Source organism: Dendronephthya gigantea, unplaced genomic scaffold (genome assembly GCF_004324835.1).
Source record: "Dendronephthya gigantea isolate DGI-Jeju-01 unplaced genomic scaffold, DenGig_1.0 000042F, whole genome shotgun sequence".
In the NCBI taxonomy this organism is placed as follows: Eukaryota; Metazoa; Cnidaria; class Anthozoa; order Malacalcyonacea; family Nephtheidae; genus Dendronephthya; species Dendronephthya gigantea.
The window spans coordinates 861,698-884,902 of record NW_021163052.1 but is presented as its reverse complement, the minus strand read 5'-3'; the positions used below and the strand labels follow the sequence as shown (position 1 = coordinate 884,902).

General features: G+C 37.1%; 2 protein-coding genes across 2 annotated transcripts; both read left to right on the top strand.

Annotated features, from left to right (window-relative positions):
- The first annotated feature begins 4,600 nt into the window (after positions 1 to 4,600).
- On the top strand, positions 4,601 to 6,546 carry LOC114527031. Its single transcript, XM_028548600.1, has 2 exons — positions 4,601 to 5,228; positions 5,494 to 6,546. Exons 1-2 carry the CDS (start codon positions 4,650 to 4,652, stop codon positions 5,635 to 5,637), a joined length of 723 nt encoding a protein of 240 aa, XP_028404401.1. The 5' UTR covers positions 4,601 to 4,649; the 3' UTR covers positions 5,638 to 6,546.
- A 9,127-nt stretch (positions 6,547 to 15,673) lies between these two features.
- Positions 15,674 to 22,277, top strand: LOC114527009. The gene is made up of 2 exons (XM_028548569.1): positions 15,674 to 15,771; positions 17,697 to 22,277. The coding sequence occupies exon 2, from the start codon at positions 17,880 to 17,882 to the stop codon at positions 19,770 to 19,772; it is 1,893 nt and encodes a 630-aa protein (XP_028404370.1). The 5' UTR covers positions 15,674 to 15,771; positions 17,697 to 17,879; the 3' UTR covers positions 19,773 to 22,277.
- Positions 22,278 to 23,205: the final 928 nt, after the last annotated feature.

Sequence of the window (23,205 nt, the reverse complement as noted above, 5' to 3'; positions counted from 1 at the left end):
CCGCGTGCCCTATAGGCGCTTTTACACTCGTCAATTTTCCTTGCAAATTTCCCATACTGCGGCAAAATCAGTTCTTTGGTACTAAGTTGATTTGAAAAATTCATAAATGATACTTTAATAATATAAAAAAATGTTGAAAAAAATTGCTGTGCCTACTGCCAACAGTTGACATGTAAAGACTTGTAGCACACACACATATATATATATATATATATATATATATATATATATATATATATATATATATATATATATATATATATATATATATATATATATATATATATATATATATATATATATATTTCGAGTGGTATTATACACACTTGAAATTCAAGCCAGGAACAGTTGATGGAAAAATGAGTCAACTATAGGTCCTCTGGCAGGAATCCTGGCATTACCATCCTCTGGCAGGAATCAAACCCGGCATTACCATGTATACTCATTAACCATGCTTGCTCTTGTGAGCTACCTCTGTAGCTCAGTGGCAAGAGCATTGCACCGGCATCGCAAAAGCGTAGGTTCAATTCCTGCCAGAGGACCTATAGTTGACTCATTTTTCCATCAACTGTTCCTGGCTTGAATTTCAAGTGTGTATAATTCCACTCGAGATTAAGACCTTTTAAAGGTTTAGAATTTACCTGCATGTGAAGTGCCAAAAATCATATATATATATATTTCTGAAACATTAACATTTAAGACCTAACGAATCGTGCTTTGGAGACTTATTACGTCTATTTAATAACTTATTACTACAAAACTTATTACGTCTATTAGAGGTGATTACAAGCCAATATTCACTGAGCTGAAGGCGAAGTGAATATAGGCTTGTAATCACCGAGCCTGAGACTTGTAATCACCGGGCCTAATTGTTTTAGTATAAATTTCGATGTGTTCACAAATAATAGTCAACATAATTTCATAAAAATTTATAATGACTTCAAATTTCTTAGTTGAAAATATGAAATGCAACAACAAAAAGCTATATAGTCACCAACCAGTGACTATCACTGGTTGGTAACTATATGATGATTGCTTGTTGCATGAAACTTGAAGTAGCAACTTATTCATTCAAAAATTGTAATGAAAACATTAAATTATATATATATATATATATTCAATCATCAGGCGCCTAAATTTCAGTTGTTTTGGCATGAAACTCAGAGTAGCGATGCCAAATTTTTAAGAATTATGGAAATGAATAAATAAATATTGCTCTACTAGCTTGCAGTATTGAGCACTCTTTTATTTCAAAGAAGAATGCCTTAATAATTTATATATATATATATATAACAATTATAAATACAATTCTTTCAATTAGTTTCTACTTTAAGTTTCATGCATTTAAGCAATCATTAGGCAACATACTAATTTGTTATAACATGCTCTGCATTCTATGTATTGAGCACTCTGTGTTCTACAAAAGTCTATTTGGAATAGATTTATATATATATATATATATATATATATATATATATATATATATATATATATATATATATATATATATATATGTATATATATATGTATATATATATATACACCCATTTGCAAAAACGTTGGCCGCAGATAGATAGATAGATAGATACTCGAAGACTAATTAGAATTGCATATGATTACATTTGCATGGGATTTCTATAATATTGCACAACATATGAAATTCTAATTAGATTTTGAGTATCTATCTATATATCTATCTGCGGCCAACGTTTTTGCAAACGGGTGTATATATATATATATATATATATATATATATATATATATATATATATATATATATATATATATATATAAATCCCTTGTTTTAAATATGTAAATTTAGTCCATCTTTGCAGAATATAACATCTATTGTACATTGACCTAACCGGCGAAACGTCTGGGACAATTTTTAGAACTTTTTTTAATGCCTGTAGAAGAACTTTTTATATATGTAGGCTTTATTATATATGTTCTCCGTGTTTACCACACTTACCCTTGACGGGCATATTCAAGTAACCTAAGAATGTAAATTTGTCCCTTTCCCTCACCAGCTCACTCATTACGAGTGCCTAGGCCTTGGGACCCTAGGAGGCGGTTTAAAAGGAGAAAGGAACACACACACAACCCAAGCCATACATCCATCCAAAGCGTTCATCAGCTTGAATGTGAGAGATCGATTTTACGTATTTATCAGTGCGAATGTACATTCTTAACATATCAAATGTCCAAGTGCCACACAACTCATCTCATGGTCGTCATGAACATTCTTACAATTCAGGAAATAAGTATATTTAAAATACGTAGGTATACTATACATAGGAATACCATAGGCGCCAAGTACTTTTGGCTAATAACCAAAAGTTCTCGGCGGCTGGCGCGGATAATATCCTATTTTCCTAGGTATTTTAACTATACAGTCATATTTTCTGCATTGTCAGAATAAGTCCAATAGATGTTATATACTGCAAAGCTAGACTAAATTTACATATTTATACTAGGGATTAAGATATAGCCAATTATGAGCTAAAACATTATTGCCTTAAGGCTGTGTTACACTATGCAACTTTCCTTGCAACTTGCAATGCAATTCTACTCCTGAGACATCTAAAGTTGTCAAATACGAACATTTCTTACGATCTGTTAACGTTTTCTTAGCATTTCGAACACTCTTCACTAATTAACATCCCTCGGAATTATAATTGCATTGCAAGTTGCAAGAAAAATTGCATAGTGTAACACCGCATGACATATAGCCTCCTCCGCAGGCATCTCTTATGTATTTATATTAGGCATTTATATTTGATTTGGGTTAGCTGTGTCGGGGAAGGCGGGGAAAAGCAAATTTTTTTTCTCCCTCCCCGACACAACTAACCCAAGCTAAATTATATAAATGCCTAATATAAATACATAAGAGATGCCTGCGGAGGAGGCTAAGAATGACATAAGAATAATCATTTAAATGGTAATTGTTCTACCGATGCATCCGTTTATTATATATCCTAATCTTTTCCTAATTTCAAAAGCTTCAATGCATTTGCGTTCATCATCAAGATTGATGTTGAAATGTAGAATTTCAATCAGAATGTATCGATGGACTATCCTCTGTGTTTGTTCTGTGAGATTCAATATGTTTGTAGATCGTTTGCTTGTTCATGGTTAAATGTTAATGCGTGTGCCAATTGTCCTACTAGTTTCTCCAATATAAAATTGAAATAAAGGCATTCAATTTCATACACAACGTTCTTGTTATGACAACGGTTCGGTATTTTCCCCAATTTGCAAGTCTCGCATTTTTCAGAGCAACCCATGGTTTCCTTACGTTCAGAAAATGGATTCTAACGTTTTTTAAACCTGATCGACGGACTACAGCAAGCGAGCGTCGTTTAAGTTCCTCGTTGACATAAGGTAGCTTCATATAAATACAGTTCTCCTGAACATCCGTTTCTTGTTTGTTGTGTAGTACGTGTTGAATAGTAACCTTAACAAATGATTTGGGATAGCCGTTCTTGATAAACTTTTGGGTTACTTTACGCAAGGATTCTTTTCAATCGGTTGATCGAGAGATAGCATGATTTATTTCACCAATTAAAAAAGCTCGATTTCTCTGATCAATATTTTAGAAAAAATCAATCAGCTCCTGATCAATGAAGTTGCTTGAATTCTTAACGCTATTATATATGCACGATAGTACACGATCGAAAATATAAACGAAGATGAAAACCAATATATTTCAACATGCATTCGCAAAATGGCCTTCGAATTTGCGCCGTGAGGAATATTGAGCGCTTGTTCCGTGACATCATGGGTGCCTTTCTCCGTGGGGTAATACATCTCAAGGGGTAATACGAATCACTATGACAGCCGAAGGCTTCAAACAATCCCAAAGTGATCCGTCTGACAGGGTCAGCAGTAAAGTTCTACTACTAAATTTAGCTGATTGTTTTTGTTATTCAGATTACTCCACGTTCTTCAAAGACAAAGAGTATTGCCAGCTGGTATTACAAGCTTTTAATAAAAGATTCGTGCACATAAATTATTAATTTCGTGTATTTAGTGCTTGAAAGAACAGCTGGACCATAAAATTGGCTGACGATCTGATGACAGCAATGCTAGCGAATCGCTATACCAATGATAATATTGATATCATACTCTCGGCAGAAAAAATATCAAAGGACAGAAAATACAAAGACCAGATAAAAAGGAGAGTTACTAACGCAGTCTGTGCCTTGTTGAATAGCAATGGTGGAACGGTGGAAATACGTGGTGAAGAAACGGAAGGTAACTTGGTTTCGATCACCACGAAACTCCACTCTTTCACTCGAAAGCTAGAACAGTCATTGATATCTTGGTTCGGACCTAGCATATCCGAGTCGGTTATACATTTTAAGGACAAACAAAAGAAAATGATAGCAATTACAGTCCGTGAAGCCTGCTCCCTCGTTACTATTCAATACAATCTTTACGTCACGACTGAAACTGTAGTACTGCCCACTAGCAATGTCCCGACCGCCTATGAAATATTAAACAGAAGATTTGCTGATCACCCGGTTGAAATTGGCTCACAAAACAAAATATTTTTCAAAAATCAAATCTGTATCGGGGAAAGTAAAGTAGTCCAATTCAAGAACCTGAAATCAGATTCATCAAAGCGCGTCACACTCGCAGATCGTATGATTGGTAAAAGTAACAAATTCAGTTGTTACGTATCAGCGTTCGCTAACCACAGGGGTGGTCACATTTACTATGGTATTGATGATGATGGCATTGTCCAGGGAGAGAACATAGAAGAACATTCGGAAATTGAGAAGAAAGTTGAAAAATCCATCCAGAAGATGATCTGGCCTGACGTGATTGGTCGACCAAAGCGAGGAGAACACTGGGAAATTTTCTTTGAACCAGTGCTGGACGAGAAGTCCAACCCTATCCCATCAACGTTTGTGATCGTGATCTTTATCGCTCCTTGTTTTGGTGGAGTGTTCACAGAGGAACCAGAAAGCTATGAAATGGTGGAGGGAAAAGTTAAAAGAATGTCGTTCACAACTTGGAAGGCGAAACTACAACCTGGTTATCTAAACAAAACAAAACAAGAAGTTCCTCCGACTATTAAATGTATTTCATTACGTCCTGCGGCAAATAAATGTTGCACTGAGGTTAACGAAGTTTTAACTGAGGCCATAAATAACGCGAATTGGGAATCTTTCACGAGACGTGCCATAGAATTTAAACAGAAATATCCCAACAATCTTGAGGTAAAGTTAATCGTGTTGTCCAAGAAAGTGAGGGCAAATTATCGACAAGGCAATATTCCAAAAGCGTCCATCTTACTCACTCAATTCCAAAATTGGTTTCCCCGAGTAGAGCAACCCTTGGTTTTTGAAGTGCTTTTTTTATCTCTGAATGCAGCAATAGCGCGTGTGTCTGGCGAAAATGCTATATATCGGGATATCTCAACTGACGCTTTAACCAAAGCAATAAGCCTGGAACCCGGACTTTATACTGCTGCTGTCTTTTTAGTCGCTGCATCAATTTATGAATGTCAAGACGACGCAGAATTCTCGCCAGAGATACTTTGTATCAAGGCACTGGAACACCTGGAGTATGTTGAAGATGCTCCAGTGGCACGGGCAGAGAAGTATCATAATGCTCATATCACATTAGCAGCGTATCATCTGGGATATAATTTGTCAGGAAAGATAATTAAAAAAGCCATCGATAAAGAAAGCTTGAAAAAGGCCCAAGCAAGTTTAATGGCAGTAAATCACTCAGTTGTATGTGACGGAAATCCACTAACGGGATACAGAGAGATTTGGTTCACATTGGCACGATCAATGCTTTACATCAGACACTCGCAACTTGAACCAAAAAAGCAAACGAAATTCCTCAAAGATGCATTTAATTACGCAAAGAAAGCTGAGAATCTCGCCAAACATTTTGGTCTCGTGGAAATGGTTTCCTGGGCTCAGACTACAATTGCTTCTTGTATTGAGGCATTATTACTTGCAAAGTTGAAGGCAATAAAAAAGTTCAACTTAAAGGTATTTAAATCACAGCAAAAAGTATAGAAACAACTCGAGACAGCGATATGGCACTAAGACTATACTTGAGTATGTTCAGTCAAATGTAATCATGATATAATTACCGAATGTGAACAGTGTGATCAAACAGACACAAACTCGTGTTTAATATAGCTTTAGATAATATAAACATCTGTTCGTGAAGTTTCTGTTAACCTGGACAATTTAGGTAACAACCAAAAGCACCTTAGAACCAAAAGCATTTATAAACTCAATGTAGACAGTAATAGTATATATGGGAACATTAAAAAACTGTGTAGCTTGAGAAAAAAAAGGAACAAAATAGTAGGTATATAAGCCAAAACTAGTTAGGGAATTTACATCGTATCATACTTATACTTTCTTTTGCACTACCGTTACCGCAATCTAAGTACAAATCGAGGACCATTTTTTACCTCCAGTACAGGATAGGAAAATCTATCGATTGTTTGTCAAATAAATAAGTAGTCTGTAATTAGAAAGAGGAGATAATAATTGCATATAATTGCAAAGAATCGACCACTTGCATAATGGACTATCTTCAGTTGATGTATCAAGGAAATAAATACCACAGCTGAAAAGAGTACTAGCACAATTGCAAAATCAGTTGTAAAATGTGAAGTAGTTTTAAAGAAAAATATAGCAAAGCAAATTGGAAAATTTTGTATATTATTGTATTATAGGTGGAAGTGTGTAACTAAATTAGTTACATACTCCGCAATCGATGGACCTTTTCGTTAATTACGTCACAACATTATCGCTTTAAATTTCGAGCCACTTTATGAGATGGATTTCAAGTTTTACTCTCACAAGCTATGTGGAAAGATGCAAAACATCCTGCTTCAACACATGTATGAAAAAGAATTTTTCATTTTGACAAACGCGAGAACGAGAATTTAACATTTGTTACTAGTGTCACAGAATACCTATCAGTAATGTCTAAAATGCCTCCATTTTTAATTTTGGCGGGGAGGGGGCGATTGCCTCTATTTACGGTACTTGTTGAGTGACGAATGACGAATCACACTTACGAAAAAAAACAATAGAGTTATTCTTCTGATAGGTATTCTCACTATTCTGTGCTAGTGTAAAAGATTGATTTTCCTCATGGTGTCTTGAGACAATCTCGTAACCAGAGCCCGCGATCCTTCAGGGGAAGGAGTCAGTGAAGGGCAGTGAACTCAAATAAGACTGGAACGCTAGCTCTGAAAAAATTGAAGCCAAGATGGCGGATCATGAAGCCTTTTTACCTTTGAAATTTCCGTGCCAGAGGCCTGGATCAATACCTACAAGAAAGGCTTCATGATCCGCCATCTTGGCTTCATTCATTAATCAGAGAAAGTCAGAGAGCTAGCGTTCCAGTCTTATTTGAGTTCACTGGTTAAGGGTTTGGTCTTGGGAGTCATTCCTAGCCCCCAATCCTGGGGAGAATCTTCGTGCATCGTTCACAAGCGCTAAGCTGTCGCGATGACGCTTGCGTTATAAGTGGAGCGTGTGGCCTGTGTACACGCTCTATAGGTGCCAGCCTCCTCCGCAGGCATCTCTTATGTTTTTATATTAGGCATGGGTTAGAAATAACCCATGGGTTAAAGGTATATAGGCAGGAACGGATTTCCTTTTCCTTTAGAAGACTTTAAAGTGGAAGTCAAGATAATTCTGCGCATCGGTTCTTCTCATAACAATGGGTTCTCTCTATAAATTTTTTCCCATATTTCAATTAGAACTAATAATACAAATAATAACATGGTCGCCTTGGTTTCTTTTGTGTCAACAGGGACGTTAAATGACGTGTTTCCCCTGTTCCCCAAGCACCGGGATGGCGTATATTTAGTTCTAATGAGGGACGTTCAAAACTGAACAATTAATAATAAACTGAAACAACGAATTCAATTACACACAACTTTCAATCGCTTTATCTTCGTTCGCTGAAACAATTCAAGAACAGAATTCACAAACAAAAAGCTTCATTGAATTTCTTATTCCCTCGCTCGTCATCTTATTGCAAAATAAACACATTTTGAGAAAATAAATGAGAAACTGGACTGAAAATTGGCAACTAAATTTCAACTTTGAGAAATGCGAAGTAATGCGGATAACACATTCTAAAGACCCCACTCTACCTGAATACTATTTATCAAACAGGAAACTCGAAGTAACAAACGAATTCAAAGATCTAGGTATTATGATGTCACATACTAGCTTGGTCATCTCATGTCCACAATATTACTAGTAAAGCAAACCGTATGTTAGGTCTGGTTAAGCGGACCGTCGGGTCATCCAATTCAGCAATATTCACTTTATTGTATAAAGCTTTGGTTAGACCTATATTGGAATATTCTGCTCCAGTTTGGTCACCTTACTTATTAAAGGATATTAAGGCCCTCGAATCCGTACAGAGAAGAGCATCGCGGATTGCACTTAAACAGAAACGGGGAGAGATGTCCTACCCAGATCGCTGTGACTTATTAAAATGGAATACTTTGGAGAAACGTAGAGAATACTTATCTTTCATAGAGTGCTATAAAACAGTCCTTGGCCTAAATGGCATAAACTTCGATGAAATTTTTGAATTTAAGAAATCGAGGAAAACTAGATCAAATCATAAATATTCATTATATCCCAAGCTCTCTAGAGTTAACTCTTATAAGCACTCTTTCTTTGTTAGAATAATTAGTCCATGGAACGCATTACCTCAAAATGTCGTGGAAGCGAATAGTTTCCGCAGCTTCAAGCAGGAACTTAAGCGTCACATGAACATTTACTAGAACAATAACATACTAATACGCTTTCTAAATTTTAACAAACTATTAATGTAAATAACTTTTTTTTTTTATCAACTAATCTTCCTAAGGGGGTTCTAAAATAGGGTTAACCTTCCGATTCCTCCTGCAAGGACCTACCTCTTGTAATAATTTGTAGGTATCTTGATTAAATTTTTTGATTGATTGATTGATTGATCAACACATAGCTTTGAACGTCATTAGCGGTTATAAATATTCTAATCACTGAACCATTTCGATAAAGAGATCTCGCTAAACAAAAGCATCTAATCTATTGTTTTTTTCCCTCGGCGATAAATGTTTTTACAAACCAGTGAACTCAAATGGATGTATTAGAGTTCACTGTTACAAACTAATCGCATGCTTTAAGGGATATTAGTGATCAAATGTACACCTGTAGGTTGCGGGAGGTTTAGTAAAAGTAAAAAGTCTTACTTTTACTAAACCTCCCCTCGGTTTGCGGGAATAACAAAAATCAATCTTATTTTATTTTATCCCCCGGATAAATTTATCCAACGGATAGTGTATTCTTATCCGTTGGATAGCGCCATCCAAGCTTAGCTTGGTACAACGCAATTTTAAGCTTGAATAAAATCTATTTATCCGCCTGATAGCGAGTAGCGACTTATCTTTCGCGTTTGATACAACCGGCCCCAGAAGGCCAGAACATTCGTAACTAATTCGTTCACATCTATCAAAAGAAGAAAATCGCAGCAGAAAGTATAAAGGTCTTTAGGGATTTCCCCTAAATGGCTGAATTTGGAAACGAAAGGAAATATTGTCGTCAGATTTTTACGCTCTAGAAAAAGTTCTTATACAACGCAGATAGTCTCAATAATAGCTTCATCATAAGTAAGTACACACACCAATGTGTATATATGTTTTTCTGCTTTATAAATTAAGTAAATTCAGGCAAAATTTTCATGTGTTCTGTGCCTACTATAATTATCAGAGCATATAAAATTTGTTTGTAAACATTCGGTATTAACAACTGAGGAGCTTTTCTCATATTTGTACTTTAAATAGTGGGATTAGGTAAAATCTGAACATACATTACAGTCTCTTGAGGTGCCTCCCTTATTGTAACAATTTACAATTGTTAAATGAAAATTTGAACAGGGATATTAATTTAGCATTACTCTGAATGTTTGGAAGACTAGAATTAATGAAGCAATATCAAACGTTTAAAAATTGTCAAGTAGTTCAGTTGTGTCCAGCAATTGTTGCTATAGCAAAAGCCATGTTTCAAAATGGTTGCTTGCATAGTGATTGATATTTCCCCATGAAATATTTCTTTCATGCCTTCAGAGAAAAACCCAGTGTGATTACTGGAACTTGCCATAGTGCCTACCTATCAGAATAACCTTATTTATTCCCAACAAGCAAACATGGAGGAGTGATACTTTTTTTGAAATAAAAGGCCAATGGATGCACATGCATACTAGCTAGTACATCTTGTTTCAGCTCTCAGGCACAAGAATTAAGTTAATATGATGATGATAAAATATAAACTATATATTGCGTCAGGATGTCAACTTTATACAACATTTACATTTTCCATACATACATATAAACATATACATACATATGAATTTCATTTTCTCTTGTTAACCATTAGATTGTAATGCACCCACATAAGTCTTACTGTAGTGTTTTACTTTGTCAAATATGATTTACCATATGATTTTGCTCATTAGTGCAACAAAATTAGTGCCAGTTTACAATGGGTGCATGCTTGTTGACCCATTAGCTTCTAATACACCTAGATGTGCCCTACTTTATTGTTTTACTATATCTATAATGCCAGATGATTTTACTATGCATCAGTGGTATAGTAGTGGCGGGTAATTTGTTAAACTTTGCTCCTTTAGTTCTAATCCAACCTATGTTGAGCCTTGAGTTCCCGTAAAAGAAATATGATTGATGATCTTTTTTTGTCAACTTTATGCAAAAAGCCAAAAAGGAGAATCTATGACTATTTCCATGGTCTGGGTTTGCTTCCATAACCTACATACATGAGTACCTATATAACCTGTAACATATTTTAACAAACTCTTTTGTGGTGCATGTGTATGCACACTGTTTTAATAGGCATACGTACATGTATGTCAGCTGACCAAGTTTGAGGTGAGGTGAGGTGAGGTGAGGTGAGATAAGGTGAGGCCATTCTTCTTCAACAAATGAGTAAAAATGAATTTGTATTTTTTACCAATAAATCTGCAAATAAGCCGTGATACTAAAACAAGGCCATCAGGCTAAAACCGGGAGCCTCGTTTTAGAGTAATAGCTTATTTTGCACTTATTTTCCAAAATGAAAAATTATTTTTCAAGCATATACTGAAGATCGAACGATGTTTTGCAAATTTGCACGTGGCTCGTGAAAGTAAAACTTGAAATCCATCTCGTTTAAGGTGGTTCTAGATTTAAAACCATGTTGTGATGCTATTCCAAGAGACTGTGGGAAGGCAGCTACGTTAATTACTTTTATGTAATGTGATTTATTTACGCATAGATATATTGCCAGCCATGAATTTTGCATACCTCTTCCGCAGCTCAGTTTTCTGAGCATCAATAATGACACATTGAATTTTACAAAACCATATTTATGAATACATTCCATTAAAATTCCAAATATTTATGCTCAGAAAAGGGTCTCTTGCTCTTGGCCATTGACCACCTTTCTCATATTGCGTGCACTCCATTACCTGTCGGACAGTCTTTTAGATCCGACACCAAGCCCGTCATATGAGAGTTTTAATTATCACCTGGCTCGAGGGTACACCTTGCCTTGGTAGTCTATTTATAAAATCACATTACATAAACTTCTTATTTTCTTCGATCGCATTAATATTTTGTTAAAAAGGAAAGAAATTACCATGGCTAGGAAGAGCATACTAGTGAAAATTAGTATAATTGCAAAGATTATAGTTGCGAAAATTTTATAAAATATTTGCGTAAATAATAAACAACTTAGCCGAACATTTGTCGGTTTCTGGTAAGTGACTGTGATGGTGATCCAAAACTCTGAAGTCAGACAAAATCTGAACTGAAGCACTCACTACCTATTATGCAGTAACAACGAAAACTCTAGATCTATCAGTCACCCTGATTTTTTTTCACTTAGAGTATTTCCAGTAGATGGTATCAAAAGCATTTGAAGAAAGATACGTACACATAAATTACAATCGTTTCGTGAATTAAAGTCGTAGATCACTTATTCACAGAAAACTTTTACTATGCGTTGTCTGACGAGATAGCAGCCGCAATGCCAACGACACGTGAGAATGCCGTTGTTCATATAACATTCTCGGTAGAAAAATTATCGAAGGATAAAAAACACCGAGAGCAGAAGAAAGAGGAAGTTGTTAATGCAATCTGTGCCTTGTTGAATAGCAATGGCGGTACAGTGGAAATACGTGGTGAAGAAACGGAAGGAAACTTGGTTTCCACCAAGATACTCGACTCCTTGACTCGAACACTAGAACAATCATCACAATCCCGGTTTGGAACTCAGGGAACCATAATTTGTGATAAAAAAGAAGAGAAAATGATAATTACAACAGTGGGTGAAGCTCCCTTCCTCGTCACAATTAAATACAATCTTTACCGACCCACTCAAAAACAAGTGGAGGTGATTAACAATGTTCAGAATGCGTTCGAAATAATGAACGAAAGATTTATTGCTCAACCTGTCCAATTTGGCTCACACCAAAAAACATTTTTCATGAATCGAAACTGTTGCTTCGTAGAAAATGAGAATACTCAATTCAAGCACCTGAAATCAGATTCATCAAAGCGTGTCACACTCGCAGATCGTATGATTGGTAAAAGTAACAAATTCAGTTGTTACGTATCAGCGTTTGCTAACCACAGGGGTGGTCATATTTACTATGGTATTGATGATGATGGCGTTGTTCATGGGGAGAACACAGAAAACATTTCCGAAATTGACAAGAAAGTTGAAAAATCCATCCAGAAGATGATCTGGCCTGACATGATTGGTCAACCGAAACGAGGAGAACACTGGGAAATTTTCTTTCAACCAGTGCTGGACGAGAAGTCCAATCTTATCCCATCAACGTTTGTGATCGTGATCTTTATCGCTCCTTGTTTTGGTGGAGTGTTCACAGAGCAACCAGAAAGCTATGAAATGGTGGAGGGAAAAGTTGAAAGAATGTCGTTCACAACTTGGAAAAAGAAACTACAGCCTGTTGGTCGAAACAAGAGAAAACAAGAAATTCCTTCCACAACCGAATCTGTTTCATTATGTCCTGCGTCGAAGAGATCCTGCCTTGAACCTCAAGAAGTTCCTTCCGCCATCAAACGTATTTCACTAGGTCCAAGGGCAAATGAACGTTGCATTAAGGTTAATGAACGTTTAACCAAGGCCATGAATAACGCAAATTGGAAGGAATTTGAAATATTGGTCAGGTATTTTAAACAAAGATATCCTCACATGCATGAAGTAAAGTTAATAGTATTTTTGAGGAGGTTGATGGCAACTTATCGACAAGCCGGCAACGAAGCGTCTAACTTGTTTAGTGAATATCGATATCTCTCGCGAGCAGGGGAACCTTTTGAAAGTTTTTATCGTTTTTCGAAAAAAGTAGTGGCGCGCGTGTCCGGCAAAGCTGCAACTGAATCTCAGGATATCTCAACTGCCGCTTTAGCCATCGCGGAAATGATGGAACACGGGCTTCTTACCGCTGCTGTTCTTTTAATCGCGGCTTTAGTGTATGATAGTCAAAATGACGAAGGACCGTCGCCTGAGAAACTTTGTCTCATGGCACTGGAACACCTTGAGTATGCTGAAGACGCTACTCTGGCACGACCAGACATGATTCATACTGCACATATCATATTAGCGACATATCACATGGGGTATTATTTGCCAGGAAAGCTAATCAAGAAAAACATTGACAATGGAAGCCTTGAAAGAGCCAAAAATAGTTTAATGAAAGTACGTCAATCAGTATATGATGGAAATCAACTAATGCCATACAGAAAGATTTGGTTCAAATTGGCAGAATCAATGCTTTACATGAGACACTCGCAATTTGAACCTGAAAATGAAAGCAAACACCTCACTGCAGCATTAGATTACGCAAATAAAGCTGAGAATCCCGCCAGAGATCTTGGGCTCAAGGAGATAGTAAGCTGGGTTCAGAAAATGCGACTTTTTAGCTTGCCCTAGATCAAACGATCGGTATGATGTGACGGACCACTAAAGTGCACATTAAAATTTGCATAAGGTGGATACTGTATAAATAACATTTCAATACCATGCAGTGCAACTAATTAAACTTTTATTACTGAATAAGAAAGAGTTGTTGCAAAGAAAGATTGTAGAAACAAAGATACGAGTAAAGCACAGCAAAAGACGTAGGAACAACATGAAACGATAATATAGTGCACGTACCAAAGAACTTGTTTAACCGATGTATAATAATGATATAATTACATAATATAAACTTATACACTTGTAAACTATATAACATATTAACGGCTGTATTTAGCTGTTTAGTGTATGTGATAAACCATTACTATCACTATTACCAAGACTCTAACGCCTGTATTCTAAAAGCTCACTCACACTCAAACTCATTGAGTAGGAGATCTTAATCTTCTCATAAAGTTTCAATGGCGGTATTTCCAGCTGAACAGGGGCTTGATTTTCAGTGACTTACCTTATATCTTTCCATCTATTCAGATAAAACTTTTTCATTGATCAGCATTAACGAAAATTATATGTCACATTCGATGAGTATGAGTGTGAGTGAGCTTTTTGAATACAGGCGTAAGTCTCTAATTATACTATAGACGGATAATTCGTATGTACAAAATTGTGTTGCATTTAATACGTTTACTATAAACGATTTGATTCGTCCTAATTTTAAAACAAAGTATATCCGTCCGTATGAACTTAGGATTAAGCTCGTCTGGACAAATTAAATCCGCTTATAAACATAGCGAATATGACGTTTATAAACTGCAGCAAATATCAATTGGTTATTTTTGATAAATAGTTAAGAGGATAAATAGTTGAGAACTGTATACGAAGTATATAATCATGCAATAACTCTGAAAAATAAAGAGAACTCAATGTTTCTCGAAAGGAAACAAAAAAAAGGAAAATAGTAACTAGCTATATAACTACTGTATATGAGTAGGCTAAAATAGATGGGATAAAAATAGACGGGATGTTAAATTATTTTATTTTATATGGATGGAAATATATTTTATATGCGTTTTATATAACAAAAGAAACAGCGAAATAAATAAAGTAATGTCTAATGATGATAGGCACAAAGATTTATTGCCCAGTTCCAGCCAACGAGTTTCAAGCACAGACCGTATACGGCCAAAATGCAACGACTATCGATCCGTTCTCCCACGCTGCGTGGGCCGTGGAGCGTAGGTAAAAGAGCCTGGCTTGCGAGGTTGCCGTTTTTCCTATGGCTCTTCGCCGTGGACATGTGCAAGCAAAGTCTCCACTCTCCCGTGATAGACTGCATGTGAATGATGTTATTAGGACAGAATATCATTTGAATTTCCCTGCTTTCGAGACAAATATAACAACGGCAATATGAAACCGCTAACGTGGAACCGCGGTTTGCGGTTCGCCCTAAACGTCACTCTGAAACGCTTTATTTCTAAAACCAGCCATCTTTTATACTTCATTTTGTTATTAAGCCAAGATTAACATTGTTGTTGCTGTAGGATTCGCCTCATTTAATCACACTGACTGGTGTGCCAAACAATAGAGTCGGGGAAAATGACCCTCACTAAATAATGAGGGCGAATCTCGTATAGGGAAGCCCCCTAAATACAATGTCAATGTCAATTATTAAAGTAGAAATGTGCTGTGTCACAAGATTGGGGAATATTCGTTTACTGCTGATGAAGCGTTGTTAGTTGTGACAAATTCTCGCAACAAAACGTATACAATACATCGTAAGGTAAGTACACACATCGATATACTTTTATTTCGCTAAATAAATCCAGGCAGAATTTTAAGTAAAGGATCGTCAGACTCAGTGCCTGTGGATTGAATTTCGTGTCATGTCATATTTTAACAAATATAATTCGAAATTTCGAAGGAATTGTTTTTAGAGATTATTCTTTCTACGCTGTTTAGAGATGTGTTCAGTAATGACGTAATGTTAACGAAATTTTAGGACAATATAGTGCGAATGTCGCACGGCTTTTCGATATAAAGTTATACGTATTATATGTAGCTAATTCGTATATATCACTGAAGCAAAACTAAGCAACAATTATCGTTTCATGCTTGCTCGTAATTCATATAGATTACGGTTTTCACATTCGGTCCCCGTATTTAAAATATGAATTTAGTTTCCGGTACGTCTCTGGCAACAGTATTGACTATCGTACATATTTTACCATGTATAGGGATATGTATCATTTCATCAACTCGTATTTGTTTATCCATGCATAGACGCGTGAAAGACGCGGTATATAACAGGCATCTGATATAAAGTTTGAGTTCAATGTTTTGAATTCGGTGAAATGTTACACGAAACAACTTTCAACATCAACTCACAACGTTGCTCATAACACAACAATGTTTTGAAAAAGGTTCACGCGTCAAATATGATATATATTGAGCATCAAATGTGGTATAACAACTGCCTAAATAGACAAAACACTTCTCGACGTTTCGAACAGAGGGCCTTCGTCATACCAACTCTCCTGACGAAGGCCCTCAGGTTGATTGAAGACGTTGCCACGCTGCTCCTTGGTTATATTGGAAAATATGATATATATTGGCCTATATATATATAGTTTATATATAAGCTAGTTTGTAACACAGAAATGGTTTTGGAATTATTATGAATTGTTTTTATTCCACACAACATTCTTGCTTAGATTTTTGCTTATTGTTGCGTTGCGAGTTACTGCTGAATAACAAAAGCCTATCGCAGACGTGAGCATTTGCCTGAGCTAATAATGGTCATGTGTGACATTTAGACGAGCAGACGAGAGCTATTGGCTGAGCTAGAGAGGCAATAACTTTAAATATGCAAAAGCACGTATTTTTTATTCTCTTCTAAGTTCATTCATTGCTGAAGCTCACACAGTTCGCACACATGAGATGTTTTTCCACGCGTAATAGACAGAAATTATGGATAACACGATGGAAATTTTCCTCACGAGCACGCCTCTAATTCCGCAGGAAAACCTACCCCAGACGAGTATTGCCACACGTGGTCATTAGATCAGCGAAATCAATGCTCACGTCTGCGTAAGATATACCCTAGCACGAACTGTAGTAAGGCCTGGGGCCGGTTGTATCAAGCCCGTTTAGCTTAAACGGTGGATAAGTCAAAATGAAATAACACTCTTACATCTCTCTTGAATGAGTCAACTTGAATATTATGCACTGAATAAGTAGTTGTAAACAGTATCTTTGTATTAAGGTCGAAAACATTTTGTTCGCTTGTTGAATAAAACGGCAGACTTGCTTTCTATTTTGAACTTATCCACCGTTTAAGCTAAACGGGCTTGATACAACCGGCCCCAGATATGTGCAAGGGCGAATGGCTTCAAGACACAGGCAATACCAATCCTACGGGCCCACACACACTGGACGCGACTCGCAAATAAATTCGATGTTTAAAGAACATTTTGAGAGATATGGGCACCAGACCAGTAAAAATGTGTTATCATTCAGTAATTACCAAGAATATCACAACATTGTCAAAATTAGCAGCTTTTGAAAGCTGAAAACTTGGTAAAAATCGCGTTGCGTTGGCAAATCGCGTCCGGTGTGTGTCGGCCTTACAGGCGATTCCACTCAGTGACAACTATGAGTACTACTACGGAGATACCGTTCCATCTTACCGTTTTCTTTGTTATTTAGATTTCTCCACCGTCTTTCAAAGTGTACTGCTGCCAGCAGAGGGTATCACGAGCATTTGTTGAATACATGCACATAAATTTAATTGCTACGTGAATACATATTGCCCAAAACTGTACATGCAGATTGAAATAAGAGTTGGCTGACGAGACGGCGACATCATTGCCAACGGCAACGAATGCTTGTATGGATGACGTAATTCATATAAGATTCTCGGTGGAGAAAATATCGAAGGATAAAAAATACAAAGACCAGAAAAAAAACGAAATTCTTAATGCAATCTGTGCTTTGTTGAACAGCAATGGCGGAACAGTGGAAATACGTGGTGAAGAAACGGAAGGTAACTTGGTCTCCACCACGATACTCCACTCCTTTACTCGAACGCTTGAACAATCGTTACAATGCAGGTTGGGAGCTCATAAAACCGAGTCGGTAGTTATTATCGACGACAAAAATCAGAAAATGATAGCAATTAGAGTCAGTAAAGCTCGCTTTCTCGTCACAATGAAATACAATCTTTACCGACCAACTCAAAGACAAGTCGAGCTTTTTGGCAATGACAATCTCCAGCATGTGGTAAAAATATTGAACAGAAAATTTGTTGATCAACCTGTCCAACTTGACTCACACGAGAAAATATTTTCCAAAAATGAAAACTGTTCCTTCAGAGAAAATGAGGTGATTCAATTCAAGCTCCTGAAATCAGTTTCATCAAAGCGCGTCACACTCGCAGATCGTATGATTGGTAAAAGTAACAAATTCAGCTGTTACGTATCAGCGTTCGCTAACCACAGGGGTGGTCACATTTACTATGGTATTGATGATGATGGCATTGTTTATGGGGAGGACACAGAAAACATTTCCGAAATTGAAAAGAAAGTTGAAAAAGCCATCCAGAAGATGATCTGGTTTGACGTGATTGGTCAACCAAAACGAGGAGAACACTGGGAAATTTTCTTTCAACCAGTGCTGGACGAGAAGTCCAACCCTATCCCATCAACGTTTGTGATCGTGATCTTTATCGCTCCTTGTTTTGGTGGAGTGTTCGCAGAGGAACCAGAAAGCTATGAAATGGTGGAGGGAAAAGTTGAAAGAATGTCGTTCACAACTTGGAAGGAGAAACTACCGCCTGTTGGTCTGAACAAGAGAAAACTGGAAGTTCCTTCCACAATTAAACGTATTTCATTAAGTCCTGCGGCAAAAAAACGTTGCTGTGAGATTCATGAAGTTTTAACCGAGGCCATTAATAACGCGAGATGGGAATATTTTGCGAGTTGCGCCAGGCATCATGAACAAAAATATCCCAACAATCTTGAGGTACATTTAGTAGTGTTGTCGAGAAGAGTAACGGCAAGTTATCGACAAGGTAATATTCACACAGCGTCAATCTTGCTTGCTAAATTCGAAGAATGTTTACCTCGAGCAGACGAACCACTTGTTTTTAAACTGCTTTTTCAGTCATTAAGGGCAGCATTTGCGCGTGCGTCTAGAAAATCTGCTGAATCTCGAGATATCTTAATTAAAGCTTTAACCTTGGCAGAAAACATAGAACCCGGACTTTGTACTGCCGCTCCCTATTTAATTCTATCGTCAATTTATGATAGTAGTCAAAATGATGCAGAATTATCGCCGGAAATACTTTGTATGAAGGCATTGCAACACCTAGAGTATGTTGAAGATGCTCCAATGACACGGGCAGACCTGTATCATCTTGCGCACATCACATTAGCAGCATATCATCTGGGATATAATTTGTCAGGAAAGATGATCAAAAAAGACATCGATAAAGAGAGTCTTCGAAAAGCCCAAGCAAGTATAATGGCTGTTTATCGATCAGTATGTGAGGGAAATCCGCTAACGACATACAGAGAGATTTGGTTGACATTGGCACAATCAATGCTTTACATTAGACACTCACAACTCCAACCTGAAAAGGATACGAAATTCCTCAACACAGCAATTAGTTTTGCAAAGAAAGCTGAGAATCTCGCCAATGATTCTGGTCTCGTGGAAATAGTTCACTTGGCTAAAAATCTCAGTCAACAACTGTCTCTAGACGAAAGTGAATTTAAAATATAAGTGAATCTATTTTACACATCTCTACCATAATCGCTAATTATTCAAGTTTCTACCAAAATTAAACGTATTTCACTAAGTCCTGCGGCAAAAAAGGACGTTAAAACCTCATAAGTCTCATGGGCGTTGCCGTGAGACTTATGAGGTTTTAACCGAGGCCATTAATAATGAGAAATGGGAACCTATTGCGAGATGGGCCAGTTATTTTGAACAGAAGTATCCAACAAAATTATCGACAAGGCTATATTCCAAATGCATCCAAGAATGTTTTCCCCAAGCAGAGCAACCGTTGCATGGTTTTTCTGTCTTTGAAAGCAGCGATAGCGCGTGTGTCTGGCAAATCATCTGAATCTCAGAAATTTCAGCGGACGCTTTAACCATAGTGGAAAACGTAGAACCCGGACGTTGTGCTGTTGCTGTCTATTTAGTCGCTGCGTCAATTTATGAATGACAAAACGACGCAGGATTATCGCCGGACATACTTTGTATCAAGGCCCTGGAACACCTGGAGTATGTTGAAGATGCTCCAGTGACACGGGCAGACCTGTATCATAATGCTCACATCACGTTAGCAGCAGCATAATTATCATCTGTGATATAATTTGCCAGGAAAGATGATCGAAAGAGTAATCGATCGATAAAGAGAGCATTCAAAAAGCCCAAGCAAGTGTAATGGCGGTAAATCAATCAGTTTGTGATGGAAATCCACTAATGATATACAGGGAGATTTGGTTTGCATTGGCATGATCAATTCTTTACATTAGACGCTCGCAACCTGAAAAGCAAACGAAATTCCTCGACGCGGCATTTCATGAGGACAATGACGAAAAAATACTGATTGCAGTCAGGAAATCTAGCTTCCTCGTCATGGTTAATTGGAATTTGTACGTACCCGTTAATACACAAGTTGTGTGCATTACCAAAAATGGTAATGGTAAAATGTTAATGGTGAAAATTATCAACAGAAGATTTGTTGATCAACCCGTCCAACTTGGCTCACACCAGAAAACATTTCTCAAAAATCGAACTGTTGCTTCAGAGAAAATGAGGTGATTCAATTCAAGCTCCTGAAATCAGATTCATCAAAGCGCGTCACACTCGCAGATCGTATGATTGGTAAAAGTAACAAACTCAGTTGTTATGTATCAGCGTTCGCTAACCACAAGGGTGGTCACATTTACTATGGTATTAATGATGATGGCGTTGTTCAGGGAGAGAAAACAGAAAAAAAATTTGAAATTGAGAAGAAAGTTGAAAAAGCCATCCAGAAGATGATCTGGCCTGACGTGATGGGTCAACCAAAACGAGGAGAACACTGGGAAATTTTCTTTCAACCAGTGCTGAACGAGAAGTCCAACCCTATCCCATCAACGTTTGTGATCGTGATCTTTATCGCTCCTTGTTTTGGTGGAGTGTTCACAGAGGAACCAGAAAGCTATGAAATGGTGGAGGGAAAAGTTGAAAGAATGTCGTTCACAACTTGGAAAAAGAAACTACAGCCTGTTGGTCGAAACAAGAGAAAACAAGAAATTCCTTCCACCATGAAACGCATTTCATTAAGTCCTGCGGCAAAAAAGCGTTGCATCAAGGCTAATGAACATTTAACAGAGCTAATTAGTAATGGAAAATGGAAATCCGTCACGAGATGCGCCAGTCAACTTCTACGCACAGCAATATCCTGACTAGCTTGACGTACATTTAATAGTGCTATCATGGGAAGTAATGGGGGATTATCGACAAGGAAAAATTCATAGAGCGTCTATCTTGCTTAAAAAATTCGGCGAGCTCTTTCCCCAAGCAGAACAACCCTTGATTTTGAAGTGCTTTCTCTGTTTTTGAAAGCAGCAGTAGCGTGTGTGGCGAAGTTGCTGAATCTCGAAACATAGCAACTGATGCTTTAACCAAAGCGGAATGCATAGAACCTGGAGTTTTTACTAGCACACGTATTTATTTTTCTGCTGTATCAGTTTATGATAACCAAAACGACGCAAGATTATCGCCAGACGTACTTTGTATCAAGGCACTGGAACACCTGGAGTATGATGAAGATATTCCAGTGGCACGGGCAGACCTGTATCATAATGCTCACATCATGTTAGCGATACATGTACTGGGATATAATTTTTCAGGAAGGTTGATTAAAAAAGACATCGACAAAGCGAGTATTCAGAAAGGCAAAGCGAGTTTAATGGCTGTAAGTCAATCAGTGTTTGAAGGAAATCCACTAACGGGATACACAGAGATTTGGTTCACATTGGTTCAATCAATGCTTTACATTAGACACGCGCAACTCGAACCTGAAAAGGAAACAAAACTCCTCAAAGATGCATTTCAGATCGCAAAGAAAGCTGAGAAACTCGCCAAAGAATCTGGTCTCTTGGAAATGGTTTGCTGGGCTCAGAACACAATTGTTTCTTGTACTGAAGCATTGTTGCTATCGAAGTTGACGAGAATGGAAAACATTAAGTTATATAAAGTACAGGAAATATTGCATGTAACAGAAACAAACTCATATGTAAATAGGTTTTTTTACTGTAGATCTCCTTGAGAATAAATTGAATAAACTCGTTTTTAAATTTATTTTTCAGGTAAATAATGCTGTTGTTCTTTTTGGGAGAACGAATCGGAAGGGAGGGGTGGTTGTGACACGTCTCGAATAATTAGCCTTTCTCGCGATGACGTTTTTGGGGTACTTTCAATTTTCTCTGTTCTTTCAATGTGTTTCAAAAATTATAACAACATGAAAAGCATTTTTTTAGAATCAACAGACCATTTGAAGAATAACCGCTGCCTAAAATTAAAGACAGTCGCCGTTACGAAGTCATACACTCACAGTTTTGTTAAAAAATACCCCAAAAACGTCATCGTGAGAAAGGCTAATTGACCAGTTGTTCCTGGTGGACTTTCTTGTAGTTCCCTTTTGTCTGCCCGACGAGTGATGCGCTAACGGAAGCTTCACTTGTTTTGGTAAAGCAATATGTTTCATTTCAAGAGGTTGGAATTTACTATGTATATCCATTGTAAGACCCGCTACGCTGATTTCCCTTGCAGTGTTTTTATCTAGATTGTTGAGATACGTGGGTTGAGAGTCCCTATATCACGACACTGTTTTTGTTAAGGATATTTCATTTCAAGAGGTTCGCATTTACTATGTTTAACCATTGCAGGATCCGCGTCGCTTATTTCTCCTGCTGTGTCTTAATCGAACGTTAATTGCGTGGGTTGAGAGTCCTTATCACGACACTGGAGATAATATCTCGTATGGGGAAACCCTGAATATATTTAGAAACTTGCTATGCACACGATTGGCAATACGCGATGGGGAAATTACAGCAATAAACCTAAAGTATAGATCGGATTTTCGACGCTTTTGTATCGTTGAAAATATGTTTTATTTGCCACTGTATTGAAAGTGGAAGCAGTGATATAGATTAAC